This window comes from Colossoma macropomum, unplaced genomic scaffold (assembly GCF_904425465.1).
Source record: "Colossoma macropomum unplaced genomic scaffold, Colossoma_macropomum, whole genome shotgun sequence".
NCBI classification, from domain to species: Eukaryota; Metazoa; Chordata; class Actinopteri; order Characiformes; family Serrasalmidae; genus Colossoma; species Colossoma macropomum.
The window spans coordinates 9,606,501-9,628,833 of NW_023494788.1; the positions used below are offsets into that span (position 1 = coordinate 9,606,501).

The following is a 22,333-nucleotide window of genomic DNA, read 5'->3' on the forward strand; positions in this document are numbered from 1 at the left end:
AAAAAATCGACCACCTGAATATTATTTTGTCATTTTTAAGTCAATTGCTGTACCATTAATTTGATATACTAAGTCACTTTTAGTTTCTTAGTCATTATTTTGAGAAACTTCATATATTTTCATCTCAGACACATAAAGCATCTCAAAATAATGAGAAACCTTCTCAAAATTTTCAAGAATGTTTCTCAAAATAACTACTTAGTATCTCAAAGTAGAGATAGTATCTGAAATTAATGGCATAGTAATTCACCCATCAATGAAAAATAATCAGGTGCTGTATTTTTTTAAGTGGTGGTAATGAGCTTCCACAGAATACAAATAGTGGACAAACACTATAAATAAATGTATTATATACAGAATGTAAGCTAAATGTAAAGAGTATATACAGTTACATAGTTGCATTTATGTGTGTAAACAGGTGCAGATAAGGTAATAAGGGTATTGCAAAATATGGGCCCATATATGCTCAGTATGTGAATTAGTCCACAGGCTATTCTCAATAGTAAATAATCAGTGTAGGATATGACATATACCACACCCGATGCCTATTGCTCAGTAAATCCAAGAACCAAAGCTTTGATAAAGTCGCCGGTATGATAATGGGCAAAATCTTGTGGGCGAAAACCACATAGATCTGCGTGACTTCAGAGAAAAAAGAAGGGGGAATCAAAAGATCCAAAGGCTGTTTAATTGGTGCAATTAAATGCACATCAACAGACAGATGCTATTTTTTAATAAATGATCTAATAAATAAAATTTCATAAAATGCATTAAAATGCCGGCTCGATGGTGTCCAGTTGCGTTTCTGCTACCTTTTTAAATGTATATGCTACTGATGGTCGTGCTGCTTCGTGCCTGGTGGTATGCTGTGGTGTAAGTCGCGGATCTATCCGAGAGGGGGCGCTGAGACCGAGGTTATTGAGGTTATTGAGGCGGTTTTATTTGGGCCGTCTGGGCTAGAGGAGGAGAAGGGAATGCAGATTGTGCTTGTGAACGCTGCATGCTGTTCTGAAGCGCTCGCGGTGATTTTTTACGGGGTGTCACAGAGATGGGAAAGCTATGAAACGTTCGTCATCGATCCATAAATCATCGGAGTGGAAACTGAATGCATTACGGACTAATGGATATCAGCGTCATTCGCAATAAGTAACAAAAGCGATTTCGCGCTGCATTGGAGATTCTTCATTCTTGTACACATCTTGGAATGGCGCGTGATGGCTCTGTGTCAGGTGTAACCAAACATCTCTTTTGTTTCGGCCGCTGAATCGTGTTCAGCGGTTATAAACACTGATAGCTGAACAAGGAAACTAAGCCTGAAGAAGGAGAAGCAACAACAAAAGGAGCCGCGCGCTCTCGCGAGAGCAGCCGCGAGCGCGGAAGAAGCGCGTGCTGACATTCGAACTTTGTCACTCCGACGGCGGTTAAGTGTTCAAGCGGAGCCAGGTCGACCTCCTCAGCTTCGCTTTCTGTTTGTGAAAGACAGTTGAGGAATAAAAATACGTACAATTTCCGTAATTAGACGACCAAAAGCAAATAATAATAATAATAATAATAATATCGTACGTCAAAACTATGCAGCTGAATGAACGAGGCTAAGGGATTTACAACGGTTCCCGCGGCGCTTTCTTTACAAGCGAAGAAGAATTCAAGATGACGACGGTAAGTCTCACCAGAAGAAATAATGTCTCGGCTATATATATATATATATATATATATATATGTATGTGTGTGTGTATATATATATATATATATATATATATATATATATATATATATATATGTATGTGTGTATATGTGTATGTGTGTGTGTATATACACGTACCGCACCAAACGTTAGCTAGCTAGCGTGCCTTGTCCTTGTTCGCCTCCCCAAACCGATTTAGCGATTTAGCTGGCTAATTAGCCGAATTAGCCGTCGTCGGCTAGATCCTGTGAGGTTACCTTGTTCGAGCCCAATTCGATGTCGAATGATGTGGCTGCTTACGTTGATTCTGGCTCGCAAGCTAAGACGACCAGACTGAAGTTAGCTTCTTATTCGCCAGCTTCATATATGAATTTTCCGTTCCACCTTAAATGGTGCGTCGATCACATTCTGGCGCATGTAGGTTAATTTACGCCTACTACACCAGTACCCCACTGCAGCGCGATTTAAGGTGGAATGTAAAATTCGGATAAAAAGCTGGTGAATAAGAAACCAACTTCAGCCTGGTGCTAAAATGGCTATTTAGCAGTAGCACAGTTAGCTAGTCCACAGTAATATAGTAAAGTTAGCTAATCAGACTGGTCGAGAAAGAAGGAAAGGACGCAGTTAGTGCTGGTCATTCATTGAAAGGTAGAAGTTATTGTTAACGGCACATGGCTAACTTGTGTAGCTGGTTATCTGAAAGGCTTGGTTACTAATGTTAAAGCCAAACCTTTAGGTCGCTGCTGCGTAGCGATAACTTAGTACAGCCCTTTGGGGTATTTTCGTTAGAATTGTCATGCGTGAGTGGTGCTGACATATCAGTATTTCACCGTGTTTTAGAAACGCGGCCTCTCGGGAATTCAGAATGTACAGATGCGAAACGTTTCTGAAGAAGCATCGACGAGTTTTGGTCAGTGTTAACGATACAGTGTAGCATCGAATTATTGCTACAGGACATTTAGTGTGGCGAATGAAATGATCTATCACCACTAACTACCACATAAAGGTGTGTAAACTGTTGTAACTGCTGTGTGTCTCCGGTTTGCTTTTGCCAAAAAACATAAAAGTCAGCCGGTGGAACACAGGCAGCTCTCTCTGATGTGGCGACAGGAGACGGAAACAACACCACTATAGACACTCGATTGTAAAGTAAAACAAAAAGGACTTCTGAAACTTAAGATTTTACATCCCCGTTAATCCTGTGGTATAAACACGGTCCTCACATTTAGATCCATGGCTTGCTAAATTTCTCTATTGTTTAATCAAAAATTTTCTCGACAGTATGTGTCATGTTATTACCTTCGTCATCTCACTAAAGTAGCTTGATAGCTATCTAGATTGACTGGTCTAGCCAAGAAATGAGTCATTTCAAGCCAAGCGGTTCATGTCAGCCTGCAGCATAGCTAGAGTAACTCTGTCAAAGTGTTACACTGGTTTTATTCAAGTTAAAAATGACTGGATTTTAAAAAATGCTTGAAAGTACTAAGCTTGCAAATCTGCTAGTGGAGCATGTCTGGATTGCTGCATTCACATACCAGCTGATACACATGACTTGATACACATGACAGGTGGGGAAGCAAATGTCTGTGTTGACCTTTGCTATCCTGTAATTCATTTCAGCCTGTTTATCATGACAGGTTTCTTTGCAAATGGTCCACAGCGACTAGGAAATCACTAAGTGTTGTTTGTGCTTTTGGCTTAGGTCCTCAGTGCAGTCTGCCCTGGGGTTTTTCACTTACTTGTGTTATCAAAGTAAAAACTAAGAAGTCATGTTACTGCAAAAACAAATTTATTTCTTTGCATTAGGCCTTTGATTAAAGTATACTTTCTGTTTGTTACAGTGACACAGAAGCTCGGATCACACTTGGCACCCTGTACAACCTGCGGCTTTAAAAGTGCACATCAAGTTTTACAGCAGGCTGTTGGCCGACCGTCTCAGGTCACCCCTTATGTTGAGTGAATGCTGCCCACAGTTCCACAGACAATGGATGACCTAAGTTTGAAAGGCCGTGTGCTTTATCAGTTTGTACTAGTCTGTGAACGGATCCTGCCCTACTTCATTCACAGTACCCTTCCAGTGCTTTCCTCAAACTCTTTAGTTTGTAAGAGTATTGACTTCATCTGAACTGCTTGTCAGGAGGGCAGAGAATCTGAATTTTGTATCTCCATAGAAGAAAAAAAGGTAGAAAAGAAGCCTCTCGGTCTTTTTTGTTACCTTTCTATGGATATATGGATGTGATATAGTCTTCGTGTGCCTGCTCACTCTCTGTGGGTGAAGATATGTCTGAAAGCCTCAGAGACAAAATGGTCAAGTTTCTGTCACCCCCCTCGAAGAACACCAACAGCTCCAGCTCAGACTCGCTGTTAGGTGAACGGATCGGTCCTGAAGTCCGTCGCCGCCATCACACCATGGAGCGAGAACAGCTGAAAGGCGAGCACCGTTTTGTCCGTCGCAGTGTTATTTGTGACTCTAATGCTACAGCTTTGGACCTTCCCAGCAAAGTCTGCGTTCTGGGCTCACCACCAGACTGCTCCACTTCCTCCACCGACCACACTGCTGAGGAAACCAAAGCCACTGCTTCAGTTGACCTTACCGGGGTTGATGGGCCAGTGGTGGTGAAGGCAGAGGGTGCAGGTGATGGCATCCATGAAGAGATAGTTGCAGAGAAGAGACCTTTGGTGTCATTGGGTTGTGATAGGGAGACGAAACTGGTGCCTGCTCTGGGACCACCCAGTGAGGTGTCGGAGCTGGAGGCAAGTAGCATAGGTGCAAAATGTGAAAAGGATGAAGATGAGGAATGCAAGGAGAGAGCTCGAGTGGAGGCAGAGCAGCGTGAGGCAGAGAAGAAGGAACAGGAGGAAATCGAAGAGGTTGAGACAAAGGCTGTTGGTACCTCGCCTGATGGTCGATTTTTGAAGTTTGATATCGAGATTGGACGTGGTTCGTTCAAGACCGTTTATAAAGGATTGGATACAGAGACAACTGTGGAAGTTGCGTGGTGTGAACTTCAGGTAAGGTGTTCTTTCTTTTTGTACAGAATAATGCCTGTTTAAAGTAAGTCCTTAAATTTATGCCTAAGGAGGGGCAATATTGAATATATTTTTACGATGCATGATATCTCGATATTGTGTTTCTGAGGTTTGTAAACTGTTAGGAGTGGATAAAATGCACCAGCGAAACAAAAATGCCATATTTAAAAAAAAAATGTATATAATTATTTTAATTCATTGTTTGCAAGAATAAATGTTTTAAGATTTCAAATCAATCAGTAAGTATAACAATAAATAATAATATGAGACCTAAAACCAACTACTTGTTACTATGCAGTTTATGAAATCGATTGTTTAAAGGCATCCTGTAGTAAGTCTAAATATGTCTAAACATGCCGTTCAGTGTTCTGGAAGTACTAAAGATAGCAGCGGTATACTCAGAAAAGCATATTGTGGTGTGGTTTTATGATGCTATCATTAGCATGTCATGATGCCTACCCCATTCGTATCACATTCTTTGTCTGTCAAATCAAAGATGACATACTTTTTAATGCTTGTGTAAGATATAAAGTAAATTTTATTCTCAGTTTTAAATGTACTTTAGGTTAGTTTTGTTTGGAATTGGTCTGCAAATTGAGTGGGTGTCTGAGAGGGAGAAATATGACCACAAAAAAACCAGTAGAACGTCAGTGCAGAAAATTGAAAGTCCCAGCTTCAGAAATTAATCCTTTTTCTTGTAGCAGTTCCTTTTAATTAATTGAGATGGCATTACCCTGAAATTCCAAGATTTTTTTTTTCTTTTTCACTTTTGCAGCATTGCTTAAAAAAATGGAAACCAAACCTAACCAACGTATTAATTTAGTGAATTGTTACACCCCTAAATGGCAGATATGACCTGTTATCGGATTTATTGAACTTATAACATCAGTTAGCCCCTGATCCCTGGCAATCTTGTTTTCCTCTTTTTTTAGACCACGGAAATTTCTATGAGGTCATTTACCCATTGCTGTATGTACTGGCAAAGAATTGAGCTTAATCAACCAGAAGTAGATTTAGCTAGCTTGGAGGACTGTTGCAGAAATAATTGATCTTCCTGGCATGTATCTGAAGATCTGTCAATATCCAACAGTCATGCTAACATGTTATTTTGATTGGTTTTGTAGTCTTGATTACCCAGCTGTTGTAAATCCATCACGAGCAATTTCTCTGATCGTTGTGCTGGAAATGGTGCTGCTGCACAAATTACTCAGTGGCACTGGCAGACCACATAGCCAGAAATGAACTCTGTCTGCCAGAAAAACACTGGGTTGTGACCTGTTTCCCTCAAGTGTCTATTTGCCTTTATTGACATCCTGTTTCCTGTTTCAGAGGGGTTAAGAAAGGAAATCAAGCAGGCACTTGTGAGAAATTTTGCTCTGTGTATGCTGCTGCAACACGCTTGTGCACTTTTTCAAAAGTGGGTCAGATTTCCTGCCAAAGAATGTGTAATCTTCTGTGTGAGGAGCAGCTCTGCGGCCTGCTGAGGCTTGCTGCTGCCCTTTCCACCCCCACCCCCTCTGCTGTTGCTGCTGCCGAGATGGCAGGGCATGGGGTGTGATCACGTGAGCTACATCTCTACCGCAAACAGCCCTCAGGTTGAGCCAGCTCAGGAACCCTGCTGAAACAAAAGCTGCAGTATCTTTTTCACTTTTGCTGTTTTGCTCTCTCTCTCAGATTTTGTTTCTTCAGTGTCTCACACTCAGTTTCCTTGCAGGCTCCTATTTCTTGCACTCTCTAAACATTTCTACCCCCTGCACTTACCCTGACACACACACTCTCTCTCTCTCTCTCTCTCTCTCTCTCTCTCTCTCTCTCTCTCTCTCTCTCTCTCTCTCTCTGACTGTTTTTGTTTGTTTATTTGTCACTTCATCTGTCATCATTTGCTTAGGCTGTTATTTGTTCATGGTTTTGCTTCCATGCAATGCACAGCACTGCAGCAGTACAGGACCAAACACAGGTATCTGTACCAGAAGGCAGTGTTCATGCACCACTTCTCCAAAACACTGGGATACTCCCCTCCCACTAGTCTCATATCTCACATGACACATATGTTTGAATAATATGTAGGTCGCAGCACATGAAAGAATTTAGATAGGTTTCACTTCTGTCTTATTTTGAAGAAGTGTCTTTTGTGCTTCTTTGCTTTTGTTTACCCACTAAAGCTAATGTTAATGCAGTCCGCATGTTTATATTTGGTGTCCCCAGTGCAAGCGCTGACTCATGTCATGTGTTCCTTCAGTTTTCATGTCATAGCAGTCCCATTACAGTTTAAAACTATATATTTTAAATTGTGTATGGCTAAAAACTAAACATAAGCTCTACCTGTACCCCAGTGTACTATGCTGTCTCAAAGTGGGTTGCTGATTAGGCTGTCTGATTCTGGGACAGATCTTTAAATAATAAATGTAGATATGATATGATGGTTTATCAAAATAGCTTTCACCACTTTCATTTTTATGGGTGATTAGAAATAAATTTTTAAGATAACTAAACATGTAAATGTTCAATGCAAAATGTTCCACATTTTTTAAACATTGTGACACCTCAGTATCCTACACAGGCCTTTTTCATGAAGCTAATAAGCTCTGGCCCATTTAAAAATGAAGAAGTATAAAGGGTTGAAGCCTGGGTTCGACCAGATTATTGTCATTGTCATTTTTGCTAGGTGTTTATATTTTGAATTAGCAGCATTTCAGACATCGAGTTTATGAAAACACAATTTGGGTAATGGGCTACACATCAGGCACATATGATTAAAAACATAGAAGCTTTCAGATTCTTTTGTTTATGTCAGCATTTGTATGTGTGCTTACTTTATGTACTTTGTCCTCTCCACTGGGGAAACACTCCCACGGTTTCTGGGCTGGTCCTGCTGGCCACTGAGGGCTATGGATGTTTGAAAGTTTTGGAAATGTGCTGCATTTGTAGAGAACAAAACTAGGTCAGTGGGTTAGGGTGACCTCACTCTCCTCACACATATCCCCACCTCCCAAAACCATCCCATCTACGTTGTGATGGTTTGTTGCTGGGTTTAACCTTTTGAAGTCATTGTAAAGATAGTGTTAAGTGTTCTGCTTGTAAACATAATGGTGGATGGGTGAGTTTTAGTATCAGGTTTGGGGGGTGGTGCCTTTGGAGGACCTCCAAGTCATGGCTGGATGTTTCTCATTCCAGGAATTGTGGGTAACCGCATGCCGTGAATGTAGGTCATACTTAGAGTTGCAGGGTGTTCTGCATTGTTTCAGAAGTATGTCTCTGCCATTCAGATCTGAGCAAATAAGGGTGCATTATACTGCAACATAAATTCAATGACTAGTATCTTGAAAGTGATTTTAAGTGTTCCTCAATTTTTGCTTGGGATATTTTAACTTATATGGCCATTATCTTGTTACCAAATGCCCTAGAAATGTTTCTCAGTTTGGGAAGAAGACTTTAGATTTCTATCTATACTTGTATCTGGTTTTTTTTTTTATTTATTTATTTTAAAATTTATTTTAAACGTCTATGAATATCTGATTCATAGCCCGTTTCCAGGTTATCAAACACTTTCATTGTCTTCCTCCCTTGAAGGAAGGATCATGGTTATTTCAGATTATATTTCCTTCTAGAGAATCATGAAGATAAACAAATTAACAATTAACTTTGCTAAGTTAGCAAGTTAACTTGCTGCGTAAATACACTTTATGTATGCTCAACATAGACATACTTTTTGCTTTTTTTTTTTGACTACATATTTAACACTTTTTCAGCATTCTGTAAATGAGGCCTTTTTTTTTGTAGCATTGCCTTGCATGTGTTCCAAAGCCCATGCAGTATGCTGCTGGTGTTAATGGGTGGAATTTGTTTAATATTAGCAATTACCAAATTTAAACAACCACAAATTGCAAGACTAGGCTCCTTATCGTCTAATGTTACATTTTCAGGACCGTAAATTATCGAAGTCTGAGAGGCAGCGTTTCAAAGAGGAGGCTGGCATGCTTAAGGGTCTACAGCACCCTAACATAGTACGCTTCTATGATTCCTGGGAGTCCCCCTCCAAGGGGAAGAAGTGTATTGTGCTTGTGACGGAGCTTATGACATCTGGAACCCTAAAGACGTAAGTGCATGATTGTAGTTTATCCCAGATCTTGTTCCCTCTCCAGAAGAGATAATCCATTTGTAAAATACAATTCCGCTGTCAAAATAGTTTTTCTTTTTGTCTAATCTAATGCTTGACAACCTTGAGAGTGGTTTTCACATATTCATTTATTTGATGTAACACTTGCTTTGGTTTGCAGGTATTTGAAGCGGTTCAAGGAGATGAAGATCAAAGTCCTGCGCAGTTGGTGTCGGCAGATTCTGAAGGGGCTGCACTTCCTTCACACCAGGTCCCCTCCCATCATCCACCGTGACCTCAAATGTGACAACATCTTCATTACTGGCCCCACTGGATCCGTCAAGATTGGAGACCTGGGCCTTGCCACGCTCAAAAGGGCTTCTTTTGCCAAAAGTGTAATAGGTACGATCCTATACATCACAGCATGACATGGTGTTTTTGTGTCAACTCGCTGTGCGGGTTTTCCAGCAAGGAAAAGAAAGTCCCTCTTGTTCTAAAGTTTCTTTCTCTTCCTATGCTTCTTCTGAAAGTGTGATTTAACAGTGTGGTGCGAAGGCAGACCACAGCATTACCGTGAGCCCCCAAACCACAGCAAACCAGGGCCCCTGCTTCTCGTGCTTTCTGTTTCTCTCCCAACTCAGGATTCTCCTCCTTTCCCTAGGTTAAAAATCAGTTTTGTACTGATATTGTTCTCAGTGTTTTAAGAAGCGCTTATTTCAGGTGCTCCCAGAGAGTAAGTAGCTCCTTAACTCTCCTTTTGTCCGTGATGTGCGTAGTTGTATTGTGGCTTGTCTGCAGGCAAACCAGATCTGATCATGGCAAAAGGATAGCACGAAAGCTAGAGGTGAGCCCTGGGCTTTCAGGTACTGTTCTGAATTATCTTCATCCTGTGGTTTGGAGAATTTGTGGTCTGTTTCTTCAGTGAAACATATGATGTTAATGCTAATTAACTTTGTTATTTTTTTTCTCTTAAGGGTAGGTCCTCTGTGTTTTTTTGTTTTTTTTTCTTTGTCTTTCAGTTTCTTAAGATCACAGCCTTAATCTGTCTCCCTGTCTTCCTCTCGGTTGTAGTTCTAGGATCCTTTTTTATTATTTTGGGAATCCTTAGATTCTAACCTCAGATCTTCCCTTACTCCACTTTAAGGATTATTTAGTGTACTGCAGTACAGGCAGTAAGTATGCAGAAAATGGGCCTGGTAAGTCAACCAGTACAATGTGACACATTACAATCCAAATCCATTCCAAATATGTTAAGTTTTTCTGTGTGAGGTCTTTGTTCAATGGGCAGCTTTCTTACAGTTTAAGCTGTTGTGCAGAACCTCAATAATCAGTAACTAGCTATGGAATCTGCTCTACTTGGGATTTTCAACTTACCATTTTTTTTCTTACAGGTTTATCAAAAAGGTAGGTGTCTATTAAAGGGGATTTTCAGCAGACGCTAACAAAAGCTGAGGTCTTGACAGAAGTTATTTCCATAGCTGGGAGTTTAGTTTTCCCTGAATTAACAGTTATGGGCTATTGACTGACCATTGACTCACCTCAGACTTTTCCCATTAGTTATCTGTTTGGCTAACACCTCGCTCTGCCTTTATCTCAGCTTGTTTAAACGATTTTGAATTAACACTTTGTCTTAATCAGTGTCGCTGGTTGCTGACTGAGTTTGAGTTCTTTGGTCAGTCCAGGCCTTGTAGTAGGTTCTGTACTCCAGTTTTGTTTCCGTAGCCATGCCCTGAAGGCCTTACACTGAGAAACTTGGGCTTCTTATGAAGACAGGCTAACTGAGCGTGGTTTTCCCCCTCCTCTTTTGCTTTCTATCCCTTTTTGCTCTCCCTCTCTCTACCTCTCTCTCTTCTCACAGGTTGCCGGAGTGGACATCTTCAACACCGTCACCTTCCTCTCTCCACTTCACGGGAGAGGGTGTAGTAGGGCAATGAGAGAGAGAGTTCTGAACCGTTCTTTTGATTTAAGGTACCCCTGAGTTCATGGCGCCTGAGATGTATGAGGAGAAGTATGACGAGTCAGTGGATGTCTATGCCTTTGGGATGTGTATGCTGGAGATGGCTACTTCTGAGTACCCGTACTCCGAGTGCCAGAATGCGGCACAGATCTATCGCAGAGTAACCAGCGTAAGTCCCCACCCCTGGGGGGGGTGAAGCCATGTGTGCTCATCCTCCTCCCCCTCCTTTGCTCCGTTCTTTTAGTCTTCCCCTTTTTGGCCTTGTGTGAAGCATTTTCTTTACTCTTTTTTTCCTCACTGAGTGGTAAGTTGTCTTCCAGTACAGTCTGAAGTTGAAGTCTTAGTTATTGACTTCATTTTGGACTGGAGTGATTTTTGTAAGCAAATATGTTACCAGTGAAATATTTTCGAGGACGACATGAGACTATGAAACAACACACATGCAAATACACAATCTTTTTCTTTCCTTACAACTTGATGCCAACCTGGTGGATTCTTGGCATTCTCTCATGAGAATTGAAGTTCAACACACACTTTAAGACCTTGTTGGCTGCAAAAACTACTTTTTGGGAGGCATTAAGAAAGGAATATGATTTTAAATTATTGGAAATAAATGACTTAGTTATTACCTGCTTTATTTATATATTTTTACCTGTATATATGACTAACCTTTGAAGTACTTAAGCATGATCTTGTGGATCAAATTGTTTTTAAGAATATGTAAGAAAGATACATACATACATACATACATACATACTTACATTTATAAATAGCAAAAGTTGCAAGGCACAGAGCAGTGGCCCTGGCATACATAGTAACTAATTGAAAAAGTTTTCTTTTTAGGAAGGTGACTTTGTCATGTGTAGTACTTACAGGCAAGACATGTCACAGCATAGCTTCCCACTTTAAAAATAGGTGTTGAAGAGTTTTAGTTTCTCTGCGGACTCTATATGATTGGGGCATTTTCTGTTTGACTCTTGTAGGGGGTGAAGCCAGGCAGTTTTGATAAGGTTGCTATTCCTGAAGTCAAGGAAATCATTGAAGGTTGCATTCGTCAAAACAAAGATGAGAGGTTTGCTGATCAACAAAATGATAGTTATACAAAGCGCCCCGTGTTGCCATTAAACTGTTAACTCAAATACTGTGTTTTGTTTGTTTGTTTTTTGTTTGTTTGTTTGTTTGTTTTTTAAAAGATATTCCATCAAGGACCTGTTGAACCACGCCTTTTTCCAGGAAGAGACAGGTGTTCGTGTTGAGCTGGCTGAAGAGGATGATGGGGAGATGGTTGCCATCAAGCTGTGGCTGCGCATTGAAGATGTTAAGAAGCTGAAGGGGAAATACAAGGATAATGAAGCCATTGAGTTTTCCTTTGATCTCCACAAAGACGTCCCAGAAGACGTAGCACAAGAGATGGTAGCGGAAATCACTGCACCATTCATTTTTGTAGATGTTCAAACTTATATTCATTTGGTTAAGCCTTCCCTTTTACTAGTCACCAAAAAAGGGCATACTCTTTACACTTTTCCTCTCTCCCTTCCTCCCCAGGTGGACTCGGGCTATGTGTGTGAGGGCGACCATAAGACCATAGCCAAGGCTATAAAAGACCGTGTGGCTTTGATCTGCAGGAAGAGAGAACAGCGGCAGCTGGTGCGGGATGAACAGGAAAAGAGGAAGCAGGAAGAGGAAAGGGGACTGCAGGCTCAGGGTGAGCCCTCTCATCCTCAGTCCTCTACTGCAAAGCCCTCGGTGCCCGCTCTAGCGCCAGTTCCCATGGAGACAGAGGAGCCTGAGGGGGAGCAGCACCAGGTGCAGCAGCCTGGGGCCCCTGCATCAAGTAAGCATCATTGCAGAAATTATTCTGTTTCCAGATATTTGTGTCACTTGCCACTTTTTGAGCCACTTGGCACTTTGAGCGTTGCCACTTTGATGCTGTGAAATGTCTGTAAAATGTGCTGTGAAGTGGTTGGTATACAATCTGTTTTTCTCTTGCAGCCATTGGTGGTATGGAAGCCCAGTCCTCCATTACTGTGTCTGAATCTTACACTGGTCAGCCAGTTCTATCCACATATACTTCTCTACAGCCTGAGCAGCTGCCTCAGCCTTCTGCAACTGCACACAACACTCCTCCGCAACTGCCCCAGCAACACGCAGGGATCCAAACACACAGCCTCGTGAGTCATCATCTAGCTCTACTGTTTGATTCTGCAGCATTTGACACTTGTCTGTTTTGCAGAGTTGTTGTATCTGCAAATTTATTTTTCCTTGTCCTTCTATCAGCCACAAGCCCCTCCTGCACAAAGCAGCAGTGCTTTGTCTTCAGTCCCTGTCTCCCTTCCTGGAAATACTGCTCCACTGCAGGTACACATCACATCCTACACATTTTGTCCAGCTCTTTCCATTGACATCATGCTCACAGCTGAATAAGAATTGGTGGGAAGAACCTGCAAAATCTTTAATGTTATGTAAATCTGCTTCTATGTTTTTTTTGTTTTGTTTTTGTTTTTTTGGATGGCCAACAGACTGTTCTGCCAGCTCCGGTTCAGCCTGGTATGTCCCTGCAGCACCATCAGCCACCACTAGATGGCATTGGTGGTCAGCAGAGCTCCATTCAACACCCACCACAAGGCACTCATATCTTACAGGTACATCACTTTATTTTAACACCATTTGTGGAGGTGTTCATTTTCCATTAGTCTACATACATCTTTGCCGTCTGCTATAAAACTGGTTCTTCATACAGTTGCTGGTCACCCTTTAACCATCTTTTTGTTATTTCTCCTTTCATTTGGTCAAGCTATACCATTTACAGATGTCTCTCACTTCTGATCTCTCACCTCTATTCATGAGAGATATTCTGTACGAGTATTGTTCTGACATCACATGCAGACCTTACTTGACTTTCATATGAAGCAATTTTTGCTCCTCCTCCAGTTTTAACATATTCATAATCACTTTTGTTGTACATGATTTACATGAACAAAAGTTTTCATTGTTATAATATTTGCCACAAATAATAAATTGAAGTATTAGTGTTTATACCCTTAAACAATTTGTAAATCAGTTTATAAAGTAAGTGTCATTACATGTGATGGATAAAATGTGATGCTTGAGGTTGTCTTTAAGTCACACTGCTTTGTTGACCATTATCCTTTATGACAAACCAGTGTGACCTGGTTTGACACAAAAATGCTGGCATTTCTACTCTGCCATTTCTTCTGCATCGCAGAACCTTTGACCAAGGCAGCATCAGCATGGCTTTTCAAATGTCTTATTACACAGAGCATATACCATTGAAGAAGCTGTTTAAGTACTGTAAATTACTGCATCTCTAATGGGTATTACTATTCTCAGTCTACCAAACCCAGTAAACATAACATTCATTAACTTCATTCTTTTCTTGTTTTACACCCCTTCCCCTTATCTTGCATGCTGGCTGTCAGATTTGGGCAAGCCAACTCAGCCCTCCTGTTTTCTCTCCACCTCCAAATGCTGAACAGCTCTATTTCTTATATCAGGCCTCTCAGGTACAGATGGTGCCAAGTACTGGAGTGTGCTTGTGTGTGTGAATCCCTTTTTTCTTCGCTATTCCTGCTTTCTTGTTAACCAAGGCTTCAGCGAGCTAGACTGAAAGATCTAGATTATTTATATGAAATAGTAAAATGAACATTTTTAAGTTTGATGCAGTTTCAATTAGAGTAGAACACATTCGTTTGGTTTAGAACAAGGGTCAGCAATCTTATCCACAAAGAGCTGATATGGCTTGAGATCATCTGATTAAACAAGTAGAATCAGATGAGCTTTTGCTTGATTGTAATGAAAACCAAACCTGCAGCCACACTGGCCTTATGTAGGTAAGATTGCAGAACCCTGACATGTACAAAGTGTGCAACATGATCTTAAATATTGCAACTGAGCTATATAAACACAAAAAATAGATATTTTGATGACAAATGACTGAGAATGAGAGCTGTTCATTTGTTTTTCTTTCTTTTTGACACTGTATTGAATTTGTTAACCCCCTAGTGTATTTACATGGTGAACTGTACTTGTCAAATTTGCACTCAACATATATTCATGCCTATTAACACTTTCAGACTCCTCAGAGTGTGTCTGAGCCTCTACCTTCTGAGCAGACGCAATCACAGTCCGTCCTGATTCCACCATCTACAGAGAGGTATGTCTCTTAAAGAAATTAGTATTTGCAATAAATACAAGTCTCAAAAGTGAAGTTGTTGTTAACAATGACTGAAAGACAGTTATGAGCACTTGGCATGATATTTGAAGAATGCTAACAGGCTCCTGCTAGCTTTCATCATTATTAGCTAATTTAATATTTTTAAGAGACATTTTGGCTGAAGTGTGGGTGAAGCGTATCCCCACATAAAAGCACTGTTGTTTTTGTTTTGCTTTGTCTCAGTGGGCTGTCAGATGCAGCATCGGGGCTCAGTGATGGGAATGATGGCCGGCATGAGGCTCGCTCCATGAAGCGCCACCAGCGCCGCTCTGTCCGCAGCCGTTCACGTCATGACAAGATGGCCAAGGCCAAGCTCGTTGTACTCAATGTAAGTGCTATTCAGTTATGCTTGAACTTATCCTGTGATTAACCGCTTGACAGACAGAAAAACAGTCTTATTCAATAGGGCTAAAAAAAAAAACATTAGTTCAGTAATTAGATTAAAGAGAAACAAATGTATTTATTCACATCCATTCAGAAATCGGAATCCCTAGTTATGGCAATGCTTTTATTTATTGTCCAAGTTTGATTTAAATTTCAGATTTCCAATATTGGTGACAGAGTGGCTGAATGCCAGTTGGAAACCCACAACAGAAAAATGGTGACATTCAAGTTTGATCTGGATGGAGACAACCCTGAAGAAATTGCACAGATCATGGTAGCTTTTTACTTATTGTGCCCTCCGTTGCAAGGCAGTCTGGTCTAATCTGATCCAAAGTGATTTTTCAAAATGTTTTTGAGTAATTTCTCATTCTGCATTAGGTCAAGAGTGACTTCATTCTGGAGAGTGAGCGTGAGTCCTTTATCGAGCAGGTGCGAGAGGTTATAGATATGGCAGATGAGAAAGGAGAAGCTATAAAAGACAGTTATCCCCAGGTATGTGATGATCTTTCTTCTACATTGCTCCATGTATTACAGAACATGCAAATATTGTTAATGCTCTTTGTGGTTATAGGTGATAAGCGACTCAAACCAGCAAACGCCTGAGATATCAACTCCTAATCTTTCCGGTAAGCATAATTTAACATTATTTGTACTTTATTATGTGGTAACAGTCTTGACATTTATTCCTTAATGTTGGTTTCTTCTTGTTTACAGGTGTGCCACCAAACGTGGCTGCGCTAGTGGTGCACTCAGCAGGGCGGCGTTTCATTGTCAGCCCTGTGCCAGAAGCACGACTGCGGGAGCCATTTTATGGCCCTCCCTCAGCTAGCACATCTTTCGGAGATGACCCGCCAGGTAGGTCATTTCTCCTGCTGCTGGGAGAAGGACCTTTATTTGGTGCATGACATGCATTTCTCTAAGTGTTTGACAATTACTTTGTTTTCATTACTTGCAGTGTGTGATCCTGTCCCAGCTGGCAATACACAACAAGACCAAAGCAACCTAGTTCCCAACACCAACCAAATCTCTGTATTACCTACTCAACCTGGAGGACCTGTGACCCAATCTGTATACCAGAGTACACTAGTTGCACAGAACACTTCTGTCAATGTCCCTGTTGTAACCCAAGGTTCCACTTCACCACCTTCTGCTGCTCAGCTCCCCAGAACAGGCAGGATATCTCCTTCCTCTGCTCTATCAGAGCAGCCTGTCTGTCAGCGTCGACCCTCCCTGCCCACCCCTACTGCTCCCTACCAGCAGCCTGAGAGCAACAACACTGTTACACCATCGGCTGGCGAACAGCTGCCTGTTCTTGCTGCCTCTGTCCCACAGGGGCCACCTGCCCACTCCTCCACCCCCACACCACTGACTGTAGCTGCCCCCAGCCACTGTGGAGAGAGTGAGGGGGAAACACAGGGAAAGTCACCAGGCATTGAGGACATCCATGCCTTGGACAAGAAGCTTCGCTCTCTTTTCCATGACCAGGGTTCTTCCTCAAACCCTTTGGCCCAACCTGACGGTTCTGTCGACATGGCCCCCACCTCTTCACCCCCCAACACCATCAGCTCTCCTCCATCTGGCCTGACTTCGAGTGCAGGCCACATTCCACCAGCCAGTTTGTCCCTGAGCTCCAGTGGACACTATGCTCCTGGCACCTTTGCCTCTCAAGCCCAAGCGGGAACAGCTACTGTATATGTGCAAACTCCTCAGACTGACCCTGGCTTGCAAAGACTTCAGGTTGGCATCATAGCATTTTTTCACTGTCAGAACATTTCTTGTTTTTTGTAGTTTCTTCCTTTGTAATGTTTATCTATTTTATGTAAACATTTTGCTTTTGACTCTCGCAGACATCTGTGCCTGGACCTCAAAATGGACAGAATGCTGTCGAGAACACCGAGCCTGAGGCAGCACCAGATAGTGGAGGTTTTAAACTTGGTCGATTTCAGGTACTCTCAAATGTTTCTCCCCTTATAGCATAGCAAATTTATAACAGCGACATAATTAAATACATCGGAAATCTCTTACTTTTTAAAATCTATCCAGGTTTCCCTGGCTACTGATCAAGTAGTAGATGGTGCTTCTGCCCACCAAACTATGGTCTCCTCTTCATCCACTACCACTTCTTTATCATCATCTTCCTCATCCTCCTCATCTATCTCAAGCCCTGAAAACACTCTCCATAAGTCCCAAACCTTGCAGAGGACAAGCCCTGAACACAACATTCCAGACTCCCTCTCTACTACTGCTTCTACTACAATTGGTCGCTTTCAGGTGACCTCTAGTTCTGACATCAAAGTGGGACGTTTCTTGGTTAGTCCTTCCGGAAAGGAGTGTGCTACTGTAAATACAATGGAAGGACCAGACACCAGTCAGGATCTCCGGATGTCCCCAGCCAACCTGGCCAACTCTCAGTGCTGTTTAAGCAGTGACAATGACTCAGAGCCAGAGGATGAAGCTTTCAAGAAAGAGATCAGACAGCTCAGGGAAAGGTAGGACTTTTTCATTTATATACCTAAACTTGTTTTTTGATTCCTGTTATTGTAATTTAGTAGACACCCTATGTGGTGGATTACTGGAGTGTGTTTTGTGGTGTTTTTTTTTTTATTTTTTTTAATTTAGTACCTATTTTTTGCTTATTGCAGACATATGATTGAGATCCAGGCCTTGCAGACTAAGCAAAAGAAAGAGATTGAGGAGCTGTATGCACGGATGGGAAATACACGCCCCCCTGTGGTGGTCCCCTCTGCTGTAGCCGTTGCAGGAGGTCGGCGGAGGCCCACAAAAGGCAAGGGCAGCAAGTCAAGCCGCAGTGGCAGCAACCATGGCAGCCCCCAGCAACAAGGTACTAAGTTACCCTTAACAAAGTTCCATTACACACAGTCCTGTAAATTCCTATTTTCAAAACCAAATTATTTTCTCTGCTTGTAGGAGACAAATATTCTGCACAAGGCAGGCAGGCTTCAGTCAGTCAGCTAGCTACAGGGGAGATTCCAGTCCCCCAGAGTACACCTGTTCAGGATGCTCAGTCAGAAGGTTACATTATATTCTTTGTTTTAATTTTACTTTGTATTTTATTTTCCTATTTTTGCCACTCATCACATTTGATATCTGGACACCAGTTACACTACTGTTTACTGTGCATCTAGGCTTAATCTGTCAGTCCATTCTGTACCATGTCATTCCCCCACATTTAATACATTCAGTACTTGTGTATTTAACAGTAACAGTGTAGCAGTGTTATAAATGCATCTCTCTTTTTTTTAGGGACTACAAGCACAAATAAGGCAGAGAATGGTTCTAATCAAGCCACTAATCTTCCTCGAAAAGGCACGTTTACAGATGACCTCCACCAACTGGTGGATAACTTTGCTCGGGATGCCATGAACCTGGCACAGGTCAAGAAAAGTGGAAAGCAAAATGCACAAAGCCATGAGGTAAGCAAAACAAACCTTATTCCACCTTTTTGATTTTATTTTTAAGCTAATCCAGTTATAACTAGTGTGAACATGTGTTAGGAGCACTGTGGTGGTTCTCTTATTAAAGGTTTTTTGGCAAGTTCTTTATTATTCATACGCTTTGCTGCATTTAGCTGTTAATGTGTAAAATAACTGGTTGTGATTGCCTAAATGGAATGTGTTTTTCCCCTAGACAAACCCTCGCAAGTTTTCTGCACCACAGCTCTGCTCCATTGGCAGTCATGTGTCCACCAACCCTAGTACTGGAAGGAAGGGTTCTCTGTCTTTGACCTCACAGCAGTACAGCTACCATTACACTACCCCGCAGTGGACGGGGCCAACAGGACATGCTCAGGTGGGCTTGCTGCAGCCTACAGCCACAAATAGCCTCCAGCAGGGCTTCCATGTGGCCACAGGGCCTCACAAACCAGGAAATAACGGTGGAGGATCCAACTTGCGGAGCACTCAGGCAAGTTAAGACAGAATGGCGTAGTACCATGGCACCGGATTAGGAACACCCCACATGTGTACTGAAGACACTTGGTGTGTTTTCAATAAATATATTTCAGGACAAGACTAGACTAGACCAAGAAAACCAGCTCTACAGAAGTCATGGTAAAATTGTACAGGAAAGAAATTAAATTAAGAAACAGTTACATTTGAGAAAATGGTGTTTCAGTCTTAGGACCTAATGAAAACTGTAAGTAGACTCATTGTGACTTGGCTAGAACTTGAGCACCTGAGGTATGTACAGAAGGGCAAGAAAGCTTTGGGACTTAGAGGTCAATGTGTACAGAGCAGCACAGGAAAGCTAGACTCAGACAGAACTTAAGGTTCTGGCCTTAATCCTAAGATTTGGTCTAGTTAAATGAAGACGCATGGATTTGTTTTGTAATATAAAAAAAATTCAGTGGTATACATCTAATTTAAAATAATACCACAGTGATCTTACAATTTCCAGTGCAGATGAAAACCTTTTTCATCTACACAGGATAGAGTAATTAAAAAAAGAAAAAGCTACGGTTGAAGGTTGACAAGTTTGAACTATAAATGCTGCCAGTACACATCATCTGTACCTAAGCATGACAGCAATAAGCAAAAGATGGATAAAGTAAGTTGGTAGTATGGAGCAAAGAAAGTCTTTGTTGGTGGTAAAATGGGGTATAGGCTTAAATTATATGACGTTATTACGTAGTAATCATGAATAGTAGGGGACCCACGTGTTTTTTTTTTTTTTTTTTTTTACGTTTCATTGAAATGTTGTTAGCCAGCATTTGAATTAAAAGGACAAAGATGTGCAATATATGAAGGTTTTAAAAGCAGAGCGATATAGCACTTGACAAACTTTACACCTTTTTTCTTTTATAAATATATAAATTGCAACTTTTTTTGTATTTGTGGAAGTCCTTTTGACTCTAGCTTGTGTCAGGCCTAGACTCTATCCCTGTTATTCCTGAAAACACATACTGTAATTTAATGGATGTAAACAGAAGCAGTGTGGGTTGTGGTGTCTGGGATGACTACGGGGTGTAGCATCCTGTACACCCCCAGACTACGTGCATATGGGGTGCCTTTCTAAACTACCAGATGTTTTCATGTTGAGCCAGCCTTGAAGCACTACTACACTGTAAAACATGATTGTGTTTTAACTTAAAGTAACCTGGTTGCCTTAAATTTGAGTTCACTGAACTTCAAATAAGTTGACAGAATGTAAAACACATTATCTTAACTTACTATTAGTTCAGTGAACTCAAAATTAAGGCAACCACGGTACTCTTAAGTTAAAACTTTAAATCATTTTTACAGTGTATGTTCCACCCATTAAGTATTCCTTTTTAGTGGATCTTTTATGGTCAGTAATGGCTATTACTGTCCTGTTGGAATTGGCAGACAACTTATTTTCAAATATTTCCTATAACAAAAATGGATTGAAACATCCACAATTTAAAGATTACAGTATTGCACATTAGTACCAATTTGTCTTTATGCTCTATTACCACTCGAACATTTTTATTACCGAGCCACAAAGAGTGCCATTCCCACAGAAGTGACTCCTCACCTCTGAAATGATCAGCTTGACTTCTCTAGAGAAGGAAAAAATGTTACTGCAATGCAGAATATGCACCATTTTAAAGGTTAAACAGGCACGGGAGGTTAATGTTACTTTTGATACTTGAGTGCATGAATTTTTCTAAATCTGATTTTCATTGAACACATTCTCACACACTGTTCAGAGTACCACTAGTGTCACAGATCACACCCTGCTGTATTCAGTATTCTCAGAATTGCATGGTTTTTTTTTAAACAGAATCTCATTTGTGCATTAAATCAGCATTAAATCTGTAAGTTAAGGAAAAAAAACAAGCAATTAATACTGCTTATATGGTAATTCTGAGTTATTTTCATCCTGGGTCTTTTTGGTGATGATATTGATGGTTGTGTGTTAATCTTGTTTAAAAGACTGTATATACATAATATTAATTAAAAAAAAAAAATTGGAAACAGTGCCTTTTGGGTTCATTTTTTTGGGTTCATCATGGTTTCATTTTGTGCATTTAGTAAAAACAATTTGTTTGTCCAAGCTAAACAGTGTTAGAATATTATGGACCGAATTGAGAAATTCAATGCAAAAGTAACAGAGCATTTAGAAATGGGCAGTGGGATTTTAAGACTTATTTCTGCCAGGGCAGCATTTATAGCCAAGTCACAAATTACACTGTGATTTATTTAGCACTTTGAATAAAGGAATTTCACTTATTAATCCCAATCATATTTTCCTACAACCAGTACATAATATCCAGGTCTCTTTGTGTCATCATGATTAAATGTAAATTTTAATTTGATTAAAGTAAATTTGTGTGTGTGTGTATAACAAATATATATACACACACACTGAGCACTTTATAAGAAAACACCTTTTATTTACACTACACGTATCGTCCATTTTATCAGCTCCACTTACCATATAGGAGCACTTTGTAGTTCTACAATTAGACTGTAGTCCATCGATTTCTTAGTATAGGACCACCAGAGAGCATGTATTTGGGTGGTGGATCATTCTCAGCACTGCAGTAACACTGATGTGGTGGTGGCATAAGTGGCTTAGACACAGCAGTGCTGCAGTTTTTAAAACACTGTCCACTCACTGTCCACTCTATTAGACACTCCTACCTCGTTGCGCCGCCTTGTAAATGTAAAGTCAGAGACAGTAGCTCATCTGATGCCGCACAGTTTGTGTCAGTCATCTTATAGTCCTTCATCAGTGGTCACAGGACGCTGGCCACAGGATGCTGTTGGCTGGATATTTTTGGTTGGTGGACTATTCTCAGTCCAGCAGCACTGCTGTGTCTGATCCAATTGTACCAGTGCAACGCAGACACTACCACAAAAGTGTCACTGCATTGCTGAGAATGATCCACCACCCATATAATACCTGTTCTGTGGGGGTCCTGACCATTGAAGAACAGGGTAAAAGGAGGCTAACAAAGTATGC

The 22,333-nt window shown here is 41.0% G+C and overlaps 1 protein-coding gene across 2 annotated transcripts; it reads left to right on the top strand.

The window, feature by feature from the left end:
- Positions 1-931: 931 nt before the first annotated feature.
- Positions 932-21,788, top strand: wnk1a (WNK lysine deficient protein kinase 1a). 2 transcript variants are annotated; one of them, XM_036568289.1, is made up of 24 exons: positions 932-1,659; positions 3,526-4,696; positions 8,638-8,810; positions 8,992-9,212; positions 10,779-10,936; positions 11,751-11,839; positions 11,961-12,180; positions 12,313-12,601; positions 12,760-12,938; positions 13,045-13,125; positions 13,287-13,409; positions 14,862-14,941; positions 15,185-15,329; positions 15,543-15,659; positions 15,764-15,877; positions 15,957-16,011; positions 16,100-16,240; positions 16,341-17,122; positions 17,233-17,331; positions 17,429-17,874; positions 18,028-18,227; positions 18,314-18,418; positions 18,650-18,819; positions 19,034-21,788. In XM_036568289.1, exons 2-24 carry the CDS (start codon positions 3,965-3,967, stop codon positions 19,316-19,318), a joined length of 5,004 nt encoding a protein of 1,667 aa, XP_036424182.1. In that variant the 5' UTR covers positions 932-1,659; positions 3,526-3,964; the 3' UTR covers positions 19,319-21,788. The 2 variants fall into 2 exon arrangements, with proteins under 2 accessions (XP_036424182.1, XP_036424183.1); XM_036568290.1 differs by lacking the exon at positions 18,314-18,418 and having other exon boundaries at positions 933-1,659.
- The last annotated feature ends 545 nt before the right edge of the window (positions 21,789-22,333 follow it).